Raw genomic sequence first — 12,503 nt, forward strand, 5'->3', positions numbered from 1 at the left:
GTGTTTTGTCAAGTATCTTGTCTTGTATAGCATATTGAAAATATGTATAATATTTTTCATTCGTTTTTGAAACTGCTTTTAAAGGTCAAAATAGCATTGTTAAGAAAACGCGTTTAAGCTTTTCTTCAGGTATATGTTTTGAATTCCAGATACTCTTTGACATTATAACAAATAATGTAGTTTACATTAATGCTGTGATGATCTGTAATACCGACATCCTTGGGTTGGGTTTAATGTGACATAGTTAAAGTGGGCCAAAATATCATGTTTAAGAATAGGGTTTTAAAATCCTTTCTAATTGTTTTTTTAATTTTAATCTTAGTTTTTTGGGTTGTTGTTTTTTTTTATGTGGGGATGCAAAACCCCGCAGTTATAAAAACAAGTAATGCCATATATTAAAAGAATACAAGTTTCTACAAATTAGGGGAGGACATATCTTTTCAACTGTAAGAGAGAGGTCAAAATCTCATGGTCAAGTAAATTCCTTACGGTATGTTTCAGGCATATGATTTTTTTTCCAGTTCATAACTTGAAACATGAAATGTAGCTTAACTGCTTTGATAATTCAAATTCTGTTAATAAAGGGGGCAGTATTTTTTTTTTATTTTCTTTTTTGTATTATATTTTATGAATTATGTACCTTTATGTTGTTACAATTAACGTAAAACATCGAAGATCTTTAAGACAAAAACCCTTATGTATATACTATTTTGGTTTACTGGGACAATCTTCACTTGCTATAAAATTCACACATTCAGTCACTATCATTTCTGAGAATTAAATTTGATTACATTGTGCACGCCAATTTTTATTTCAGTGAAAGCCTGTACCAAGTTAGAAATATGACATTTATTTTTATTCGTTCCGTTTGTTGACATATTGTAGAGCGTTAAATGATGTCAGGTTGAAAGGGCTTACCATTTAAAACTTACCTTTAATTTCTGTATGTTTGTAAAACTTCTCACTGATTCAAACTTTAAAAAAAGATTAATGCCCATTACAGACTGTGATATTGTACAAAATATAATGGTCAGTGTCTTTTCAATGACAGTTGATGTGTTTAGCTTTGGATTTTGCCATTTGATTACAGACTTTCTGTTTCGATTTTTTGTCAGAGTCCGGTATAAATTCATTTTACTTTTTTCATTCATTTTGTTTATTCGTCTTTTTCTCTTTAATTTTCACTGATGTATTGAGTTTATAATTCTAAATTGGTCAATAAATTTGTGTTTCAATTTGCAGTGTCCTCTTACACTTCAATAAACGTAACATTTTGAATGTCTGAATGCTAAAGGTATTTTGCAGATACGAGATCACGTTTATGAATCGTGTACAAGTTTTTAATGGTTCTATTGTATCAAAATTCAGATGATTTACTTCAGAGTCTTTAGTCAAACTTTTGCAGTTAAATCAACACTCTTGATTTCTCCGAGTACACTAAACAACACCCGACGCAATTTCTGTTATTCTCTGCAGCATTGGTGATTTTTTTCCGATGATCAATTCAGAGTTCCAACACATCTTTTTATTAAACAGAACTTGTTCTACAAAAATATGGAATTTTGAAGAAAAAAAATCTTTGTTAACTAGGTCATTTACAATTGCGTAATACATACGCATAAGAAATAGAATAATGATGGTTGACTGTGGTTTTTTTTCTTTCATTTTTGAACATTTTTAACGAAATATGATAATACAATTGTGTTTGTATGATTTGACATCTTTCATAAGTTTAATTTCTAACAATTCAATGAGGTTAGAATTTTTGTGATTGGGTCGGGATAAAAAAATACCATGACAAAGAACACATCTTCAGCATTATTAATGTATTTGTCCAAGGCCCATGTTTTTGTTTTTCATTTCAATTATTCACAAAGCATTAGCATTATAACTAGATGATGTAGTTCTTTTAGTAATTTGGAATTCCGACATATGAGATCGGTTCAATTTTCCATGATTAGAGGTCTAAATACCATGCATGGCTTGTAAATGGTGTTATGCAATCTTTCCCGAAATATAACTATATTCCAGAAATTTGTTGGAGCAATATAAAGTTGCCAACAAAATCAAGATTCCTATCATGGTTTTAAAGTCTGACTTCTTTTTTTGGGGGTTAAATTTGGGGTCAGAATATATATGCAAAACTACATAAGCACATTTACATAATGTGTTATTGTATTCCTCTAATTGTCTTCGTAACTTTTAGTATATGATTTAGTAATGTTTTAGGTAGGTTTATCATTAATGACATTTAATAGTTAATGTCACTTTCAAATTAAGTAAAAGTGGATTAGAAATATTCAATATGAGTTTAAATCCCTTTTTATGGCCGAATAACTCTTTTGTACATTCAATACAAATAATATACGTGTTGATAAAAAATCATTACATATATACCCATTACACGCACATTCATAAATGTACTGTACATGAACATGTTTACTGAATTTTCTTATTATATCCGGGTTTAATTCACAGAACAGAAGGGATAAAAGTGTATCAATAAAGATAATAAGGAGAAAGAACACGATGTATAAAATGGGATCAAAAGTAGCATGAGGTATGTCTCTAAGGAAAGAGGGTAACCCGATTAAGCCCGTGTTTTATTGAAACAGGAAGTATTTTCGTAAAAGCCTTTACTTTGCTATTTTAAGCACTTGTAATTGATGCGTTTAGGGACATTATACTATTTATTCACTGATTTGACATATGTTGGTAACAGTTGCTAAGGCTGTTACGAAAACAGATATATCCTATTGGAAATGTTATCTGCATTCATTCATGGGTGGAGTTTAGAAACAACAAGAAAGAATAAAAAAGATATTATTTAAAAAATTCGGACAAGAACAAAATTAAGAGCGAAATTGAATTCAAAAACTTTATTTTATATTTTTTTATGATATGTGATGTACGGCTAATACTCTTTTCTTTATTTTTATCATTTAGAATTAAAATATTTACCGCTAGGTATAAGTTGGCCTATACCTCTTCCTTTAAATATGCGATACAAAGACTCAATTGAAGACCATAGGACATCGAAATAAGAATGCTCATTTATTTAACGCTATAAAAAGCGCAGTTGTTATCCTTTCGTTTGATGTATTTTTTCATTTGATTTTGCTATTTGATTAGGGACTTTCCGTTTTGAATTTTCCTCGGAGTCAAGTATTTCTGTGATACTAAGAAATTGTTATTTTCAATTTACAAAACGCGAGAAGCACTTATAACAGCTAACATAAGCTATGATAGGATGCTTACATAGACTTGTACACTACTGATTTAGTTGCCTTGTTACCTTTTAGGTGTATCATTATTATGCAATAGATTTCCTCTGCTATTTTCTTTTACTTTGACAAAATAGTTTTCCATGACTACAAACGTTCATAAATAAACATTTTCAGACGAGTTGTAAAAACATCTCATCAATAACAGAGTGGAAATAGGCATGAGTATAACACGCACTCGGTTTTAATTGTATATCGATTCTTTATTAAAAGTCTAATGCAGGGCCAGGTTCAGGCAGGGCGGGACAAAGCGACCCCCCCCCCCCCCCATATTGTTTTTCAAAGCATGGGTTGTCCTCAGCCTTATAAAGAATTTGTCGATAATTTTGCCTAAAAAATATGTTTGCGCCCCTTTTATCTAATATCATGGATCTACACTGTTAGTGACTTAAACAAAATAACAGTCTCATATAAAAACCCTACAAAACGCGGAAATACTAGTCCTATGAAAGATAGCTCTGACATGACTATGAACAAGGACATTGCTAAGTAAAATACTATTGTCATTCTCAATTACATCTATATTTTCAGTCTCAAATACTCAACTTAGAAATACGTCTTATATGAATTAGTTTATGTATTTTATAAACTTAACTGTGCTATTTATTATGTTACCATGCAAGAAAAATATGTTTACATGAATTCATATATATTAGTAAATGAAGCAAAACAGTAAAGCATTAAAATAACTGATGCAGCAAGTAGGAAAAGTTTAGTAAACAAAATAAGCAAATTAGTAACTAAATTTTAAAACTACATAATACATTTCTTTCAAGTGTCTTTGCTTACATGAAGTGCTAATTTGAGGGCACAAGATTATTTGTATACCATATGGCTACATCAAATGTCAACCTGAAGATCAACATGAATTTATAACTTTTGTGTTCAATGTTTACGATATGAAATCTTTATACGAACAAACACTAAACATACAAAAAATGTTTCCCTTAAATGCTCAAAAAAAGCTTGAAAATAAATATTTAACCATTTAGCTACTTCCTATTTATACACAAATAAAACTCTTTCGTTTAGTTTTATATCCTTTCACTCAGTTATTATCTATTATTTAAGATTATTCAATAACAATTATTCATCAATCTTTAATGTCTTTAACGCATTTTATGATTAATTAGTTGTAGTTATCATGCATACTGATTCACATTTCTCCTTTCAATCAATCAAATAATCTAACCACATCTTGCTTATTCTATTGATATAATGTGAAAAAATTATATACAACTGTCCTTTCCATAAAGATATATAGCATATATCAAGATTCTAAAAATATAATTCAAGGTAAACTGGTCAGTATAACCATATTCAGACTGAATAGATTAAATGTCATATAATAATATCACTAGCATGACATCTATTTTATTCCAATACATCTAATCAAAACATACAAATTCAAAATTACATATATACATCAAATGCCCCTCTACCATATACTTGCGTCCGGTCTCTTCGAACTGTATTTGCTTAGCGTTTCTGATCTCTTATTTGCGTTGATCTTTAGCAGTGCTGGTGAGTTGTTGTTCACATCAGTGGTACTTTCGAAATTCAAACTGTTATGATGACAGGAATTTATTTCCATATAAATGGTCCATAATGCACTAAAGAGTAATTTTACATTGTACAGACGTAAGGGAAACAGGTCGGTTGTTTGGTTGACCTGTTTCGTCTCCCTTTCAAAAATGTTCATATTATTTCCGACAAACCAGTTGGAGGGTACTGATCCTGTATTTATTGATGTGTTGTATATTTTAATCTCCGGTCCCTGTAGATATATGTGAGTTGCTACTTGTCAGTTGTTTGATAATTCTTGGTATAGTCTTCAATATTTTTATTGTAATCTATAGGAAACTGTTCCTAAGGAAATCTGACCTGTAATGTTTTTAAAATATCTATCGGTGTTGTTGTTTTCTGATTTGTGACTTTATTTAACAATCTATGTTTTCTTTCTGTTGTCATCCAGGGAAAGTTCCATTTTGTTACAATCTGTTTAGAAGGTATGCTCCTCACAATTGTTTCGTCCCTTAGTGTTAAACGGATGACACAACGCTTCAACGTCGTTTTTACTACTGTCTCCCTTGAATTGCTTGCGATAAGATTCTAGGTCTGATCTTATACCTTCACTGAACAAATTAGTTCTCCTTGGTGGTTTATTATTAATTTTTGCCTTTTTGTATTTACCATGATTTAAACAAGGTTAAGGTCGCTTATACCTGATTCCACTTCTATGTTCTGAATTATGTTTGGGTTGTTGTAACACAAATCTTAATCTTAAAAAAAATAAAAGCAGTTGACTTCCGTTTAGCTTTTCGGGATGTATAAACTTGACGTCACGTCACGTCCTAATTGATCAATGATCAAGTGACCAAAATTTCTAGTGTAGTCTGTTGACTTGAAAAACATCATCTTATTTTTCTTTTTAATACATAAGAACATTATAATTACAATGTTTGCCTGTGACGTAAGCGTTATATTTTACAGCTGAAACATCTATCAATACAACAATGTCCGACCAAAATGTATCCGGTTATTTTACCAAGAAAATATCAACAAATACAAGTTTATTGAGAAATGTATGGTACGAAAGTAAGATTACTCAGGTACGAAAAGAATTATACAGTAGTTACTCTCAGTATCATTCAGTCATCTTTGTGAACGACTTTGTGAATAAGAAGTCGTCAAACAGTAACGATCTGTCTACCGACGAAATTCAACAAATCCATATTCAAAACGCAGAGAACGCTATTCCTACTTCTTGCAGTATAAAGATTCATAACATTGAGACAGATAGGAGTCATACCTTGATATCGGAAAGAAATGTTCATGGATATCTATGCAAGGAAGTTGCAAGCAAAAACAAAAAGATGTACGATGAACCATGGACGCCTGATATTTACATAACAGATGAGTATTTAGACAGACTTAACATTCCGCCAGGTAAGGATAAATGGGGATACATTAAATTGAGAATGGAAATTGGGGGTGTGTCAAAGTCATAATAACCTGACCAAAGATCAAACAATAGCCGAGGCCCCCCAATCTTAAACCTGACGAAAATACCAAGAACGCTCCCTTTCGTTAGGCGTCAAGTATCATATCATTATAAAACATAACCCGTATCATACAAAGAACTGGTTTTAGAATAAATGTGATTATTTCCAATGCAAATACCCTATTAGTGACTGAATATTAAAGCCAAAATATGCCATTTTTAATGACATGACCACAGTATTGTAACTATATCCGTTCTTGATAACTCTGTGAAAGGATTTGGTTAGCTTTTGAGTTGAATGTCGGCATGTTTGTGCTTTGTAAAGAATATTACCATAAAAGATTAGATGTGAAATACCTGAACATTTAAAATGTATGCATGTTGATTTATATTTACGAATAAAGTCCTTGTATCGATTGTGAAATTTAACAAATGTTTTGACTAGTTTGAGATATCGAAAAACCTAGTGTAAAAATATTTCATTATTACATAGATTTATTTTGTTGATATCTAATACGTTGTTCCATACACAGACTTAAAATTCCGCTGAGGAAGGATAAATGGAGCTACATAGAATTCAGAATAGAAATTGGAAATATGTCAAAGTGATAACAACCCGGCCAAAGATAAAAAAAAAAAAAAAACAAAAAAAAAAACAAAGCCCCCCCCCCCCCCAAAAAAAAAAGGTGTCTTCATTATAGCGATAAAATCTCGCACCCGGAGACGTGCATCAGCTGACCCCATCAACAAAAATGAATGAGGTGAAACAAGCTTTGTAAATTTGCACAATCTATAAAATGTCAAAATTTACAGATTTACATTTACCTGGCACCGAATACTAATGAAGATTCCCAAACAACTATTTTGTCGATGTACGGATTCGTACAAAAAACGGTCTTGACGCTACAGAATCGAATGCAAGGCGTTTTCTCTTAATTATCTAAGTCAGTACTGAACTAAATTCAAAAATAAGATCGAGGTTGTTAAATGTAATATATATGCCATTTTGTGCTTCTTTGTTACATATTTGTTTGTTTTTTTGGTGATTAAGAATGTAACACAATGTTTACTGCTGTATTTTTAACGTTTTTACCTATTATGTCTGTTTGCTTTGCTCGCACATCGTTGTCAATATAATGGAATTCGATGCGACAGACTTTCAAGTGGGAGAATTAGCTAGCTATAAAACCAGGTTCATTCCACCATTTTCTACATAATAAAATGCCTGTACCAAGTTAGGAATATTACAGGTGTTATCATTTCGTTTGATGTGTTTGAGCTTTTGAGAAAATTTCCGTTTTAAATTTTCCTCGAAATTCAGTACTTTTTTTATTTAACTGTACTTATCTCATGCGCGGATCAGGGTAATGAACACGTACTGAATAACTGAAAAAAAGATTCTTGACATTTTTTTCCTTGCGATTAATTCAGACATTTAAAAATGTTCAGTTTTAAATGACTGCTTCAGTAGTAAAAACAGTTTCTATGTTTTATCATTTTTCAGGCAACCAAAGAAACCGACTCATAAACTTCTACTCACAATCCAAAATTCTGTTTTGCTTTTTATCATATCACATTGGAAATGAGTCCATTGTAAGGTTTCGCAGGAGAATAATTGATAAGAAATATCCTCATAATATAGATTTTTTGGGTAATACACTACTTGCAAGCGGAAGTAAAGCCGAGGGTTTGGATATGAAAGGAAGCGACACAGATATTATGCTGGCAGACTCCACATTTAAAGCATATGAAGGTGATGATAAATCGAATCCCTTGATATCATGTCGATACGATTCTATGTCATCTGACTTAAAACCAGGATACGTTCTGGTTGAAACCTGGATGAGAGGTTATCCGTCTACTCTGCTTTCAAGTTCTTTCTTTAAAACAAGCATTTCCCTTTTCGTGCCTTTTCTGAAATTGATTTATCAAATGGAACCTCATGGACCAGCTATGTCCGCTTCATCTTGTGGAGAAGACTTTGATTTAGTTTATTGCATAAAAACTGTCACTTGGCCAAACATAGCGAGCGAATGGGTGCTTAGAAAAAGAAAATACGGATGGCCTTCACTGGAAATGATCCAAAATATTCAAAGTCAAAGTTGTCATTTAGTTCCTGTCAGTAGTAAAGTGGATGCTAGAACCACAGAAGAAATTGAATGGAGACTATCCTTTTCATTTGCAGAAAGGGAGCTAGTTCATTCTTTTAGTCATACACAACTGTTAGTATATGGATTACTGAAACTCATTTTAAAAGAGGTAATAGGCGTCCATCATGATATAGCAGAACATTTGTGTTCTTACTTTTTGAAGACCACAATTTTCTGGGTAATAGAAGACAATCCGCAATCTATTTGGAATGTCGATTTCCTTATTTTATCATTCCATTTATGCTTGGAACGCCTGATTCAATTTATTGTAGAGGAAAATTGTCCAAACTACTTTGTTCGAATCAATAACATGTTTTTAGAACGTTTCACACCAGCAGGAAAAGAAAAATTGCTGGCGCTCTTGTGTGAAATACGGCACAGTGGATTCAGCTGGGTTACTTTAAGTTCAACCTTGAGAAAACTTAAAACGTTTTTAAAATATCCACTATCAATACGATCGCTTTATTGTGTTCAAAATGTAAAGTTTAGAAAAGAATGCTTTAGACTTATTTTAGATCTGTCAAGACACGTAAAACTCATTCTGAGCAATATGATCATCGCTAAACGACAGAAATACCTCCTATCATATGTAAAGTCTATGGTGAATACACCTGTTATCCGATGTAGCTTTCTGAGTCACATTTGTCACTTTTTAGAAATAGATAATAAGAAAATGACCCATAAACAACTACATACCTTACGAAAACTATACCTACATTTATTATGTATAGGATGTAGCGCAGATTTGGCGTGTGGTAAGACAATGCTAGCAAGCTGGTTGTATAATCAGGGAAAATTCCCAGAATGCTTGCAAGTTACCAGTTTCGTTTTAGAAAGCATCAAGTTTAGATGTTTCCATATTGGCACTAAAACTGTTGTGGAATGTTCTAGCACAACACATATGACAAAAGAGTTGAGTTCTGAGTTTCTAGGTTGTTTAAATCATTATTATACAGAAAATATCACTATTTCTGATAAGTCCGGAAAAATATCTGTGAGAGAACTGTCGAGATTTTTAAATTGTTTTTTAAATTTGTCATCCATAGAAGACTATAGGCAAAGAAATGCATTTTTTGGTCAAGTTTGTCCTGAAGTATATTGTCATTTTTTGCGATTTTTATGCTATCTAAGACAATCTGATTTACCACATAGTGAAGAGGAGTTTAACAAAATGATACAAGTTCATTTCGTTGGATCAGAATACGAGAAACAAATTCATGATTTAATCGTAACTGTCATGAAAATCACGGGCAAAATTATAACACGAAATGTTCAAAATGATTGTGAAAGTGAAATATTTACGATGAACGATTTTTTTCATATTGAATCTGATGGAGATCTTTCATTGTTTCGTGATATCGATGTTTCAATGTTATCTAGAACTTTTGATAGCTTTAATGACTATGGTTGTGATGAAAACTTTACAAGAAGAATTTTTGCGTTTCCTAATTCGATATTTCAAACAATTTTCAGTACATTAAACAAATAAAATGATGCTTGTTTTATATGGAACAAACCGTCGTTAATAAACAAACACACACACTCTTTGAATAAAATTTGATTCACTAAACCATTTTCTCTCTGTTCATTGTTTTATATAAATTGCAAAAACTTCGTTTTGGAGTTGAAAAAGGGTTTCGTTTTTGTATTTCTACTTCGTAATATTATTTGGCCATTTGAACTGTTTTTCAAGTGTCACTGATTGTCTTTTGTAAGCAAAATCTGGAGTAGGGAATTTTAATATTGTTTTCTATGAAGTGTTTATTGTAATCTAGTCATGCGTAGAAGGGTTCTGAAATTAAGAGCAGATGCTTTATTTCAAGTATGCAAAATAAACGTTGTTGAAAATATTTGATCAGCAAATTTGTAAAAACAATAACCTTTACGTTGTATTTTAACATTAGGAGTTAGGTAATGTTTCTTATATTTTATTTCCACCGCATTTTATTTATATATTTTTGCGTGTTTCTCGCTCTTTAGCTCAAAGTAGTAAAGCCAGTTACCCTAACAAACTGCATGGAATTAAATGTTGGGATTGTTTTGTTTATCTTGTTGTATTTTTCCTAATTAAACTATAAATAAGGATAATGAACACTATGCAGGTTTAAAACTGTACCAGAAGTTATCCCCAACATTATGAGTTTAATATAATACCTGTTAGGGTTACTGTTCGGCACCGTAATAAAAGGACTTTAAAACTTACGTCAGCCTTTGCAAGTAATTAATCGCTTATCTGATTTTTTTAAGCCCAATTCATTCATCAAACATGATTTATATTTTTGAGCTATAATGTTTATCAGAATTTGCTTTAAACAGTTACTTTTAGGAATTTTGGTCTTCAATGCTCTTCAACTTCGCACTTTATTTGTCCTTTTTAACTGTTTTGGATTCGAGCGTCACTGACGAGTCTGATGTACACGAAACGCGCGTATGGCGTATATACAAAATTTAGTCCTGGTATCTATGATGAGTTTATTTAAAGTTTAGAAGTATTAGGCCCAGTTGTTTCAGAGAAGATGTTTAAATGCAAGCAAACATGTTGAACAAATTGTGTCAAATTGTATTTAATAACATTAACGGTACCAATTTTTCTGCACCAGATGCGCATTTCGACAAATAATGTCTCTTCAGTGATGCTCGTGGCCAAATATGTAAAATCCAAAGCGTATATAAAAGATGTAGAGCTATAATCCAAAAGTTCCAAAAAAGTATAGCCAAATCCGTGAAAGGAATCAGAGCTTTGCATGAGGGAGATACATTCCTTAATTTATAGTATTTTTTAACATTTTGTAACAGCAAATTTAATAACACAAAACAATCCGTATTTTCATGCCAGTACCGGAGTACTGGCTACTGGGCTGGTGATACCCTCGGGGACTAACAGTCCACCAGCAGAGGCATCGACCCAGTGGTAGTAATAACATTAATGGTACCAAAAAGGTAATAACTTCTAAAGTGATCAATTGACAATTTTGGCAATTTTTACTTTTTTGTAGATCTTACCTAGCTAAAGATGTTTGCTGTTTGCAGTTTATCTCTATCTTCAATAATATTCAAGATAATAACCCAAAACTGCAAAATATCCTTGAAATTACCAATGTAGTGGCAGCAACCCAACAATGGTTTGTTTGATTTGTCTGAAAGTTTCAGGGCTGGTGGATCTTGACCTGTTAAACATTTTACCCCAAATCAGATTTGCTCTAAATGCTTTAGTTTTTGAGATATAAACCAAAAACTGCATTTGAACCCTATGCTCTTTTGTTAGCCATGGCAGCCATGGTTGCTGATGGTCCAAAACTTCGGATACAATTTATAAGCAAGATACCCCAAGGAACACTCAGATTAAGTTTGAAGGTATTAGGCCCAGTAGTTTCAGAAGATTTTTAAAATGGTTTACGACGACAGACGACGAAATAACCAATTTAGTGGCAGCAACCCAACAATGGTTTGATTGATTTGTCAAAATGGAAAGGCTATGCACAGAGTTTTAAATCGAACTGGACTAAATGCAAACATAACTAGAGGCTCTCAAGAGCCTGTGTCGCTCACCTGACTGTACTTGGGTTATTGAAATAAGATAAAATAGATAAAAATCATAACAGATACTTACATAATGAGTGAGGCCAAATTTGGTAAAATATTGGCCCCATAATTTACATGTAGTAATAAATCCGGGTGGCCATCTTGAACAGTAAATCAGCAACAAATGAAGCAGAACTTCATCACCACCTCAAAAGGAACATTTATGACGTAGTAATTAAGTTTCAAATTCATTGCAAGCAGTGGTACTCTAAAAGAAGACATTTGTATGTATTTTCCATGGGTCCTATGTTAAACTAAATCCCAAGCTGGCAGTCATCTTGGACGAAGGATCGGCTACAAAGTAACAACATTTGGTCAGCATCTCATAAGGAATATTTATGCTATGTTTGGCTTCATTCAATTCAGTGGTTCTCTAAAAGAGGACATTTATATGTATTTCCCGTAGGGTCCTATTGTCAAGTAAGTGATCCGCTGGCGGCCATCTTGGATGATGGATTGGCTACAAAGTAACAAAATTTGGTC

General features: G+C 32.3%; 1 protein-coding gene across 1 annotated transcript; it reads left to right on the forward strand.

Moving 5' to 3' along the window:
* Positions 1 to 2,367: 2,367 nt before the first annotated feature.
* Positions 2,368 to 9,933, forward strand: LOC139526380 (uncharacterized). Its single transcript, XM_071321520.1, has 3 exons — positions 2,368 to 2,560; positions 5,778 to 6,233; positions 7,793 to 9,933. Exons 2-3 carry the CDS (start codon positions 5,801 to 5,803, stop codon positions 9,925 to 9,927), a joined length of 2,568 nt encoding a protein of 855 aa, XP_071177621.1. The 5' UTR covers positions 2,368 to 2,560; positions 5,778 to 5,800; the 3' UTR covers positions 9,928 to 9,933.
* The last annotated feature ends 2,570 nt before the right edge of the window (positions 9,934 to 12,503 follow it).

Source organism: Mytilus edulis, chromosome 6 (genome assembly GCF_963676685.1).
Source record: "Mytilus edulis chromosome 6, xbMytEdul2.2, whole genome shotgun sequence".
NCBI lineage: Eukaryota > Metazoa > Mollusca > Bivalvia > Mytilida > Mytilidae > Mytilus > Mytilus edulis.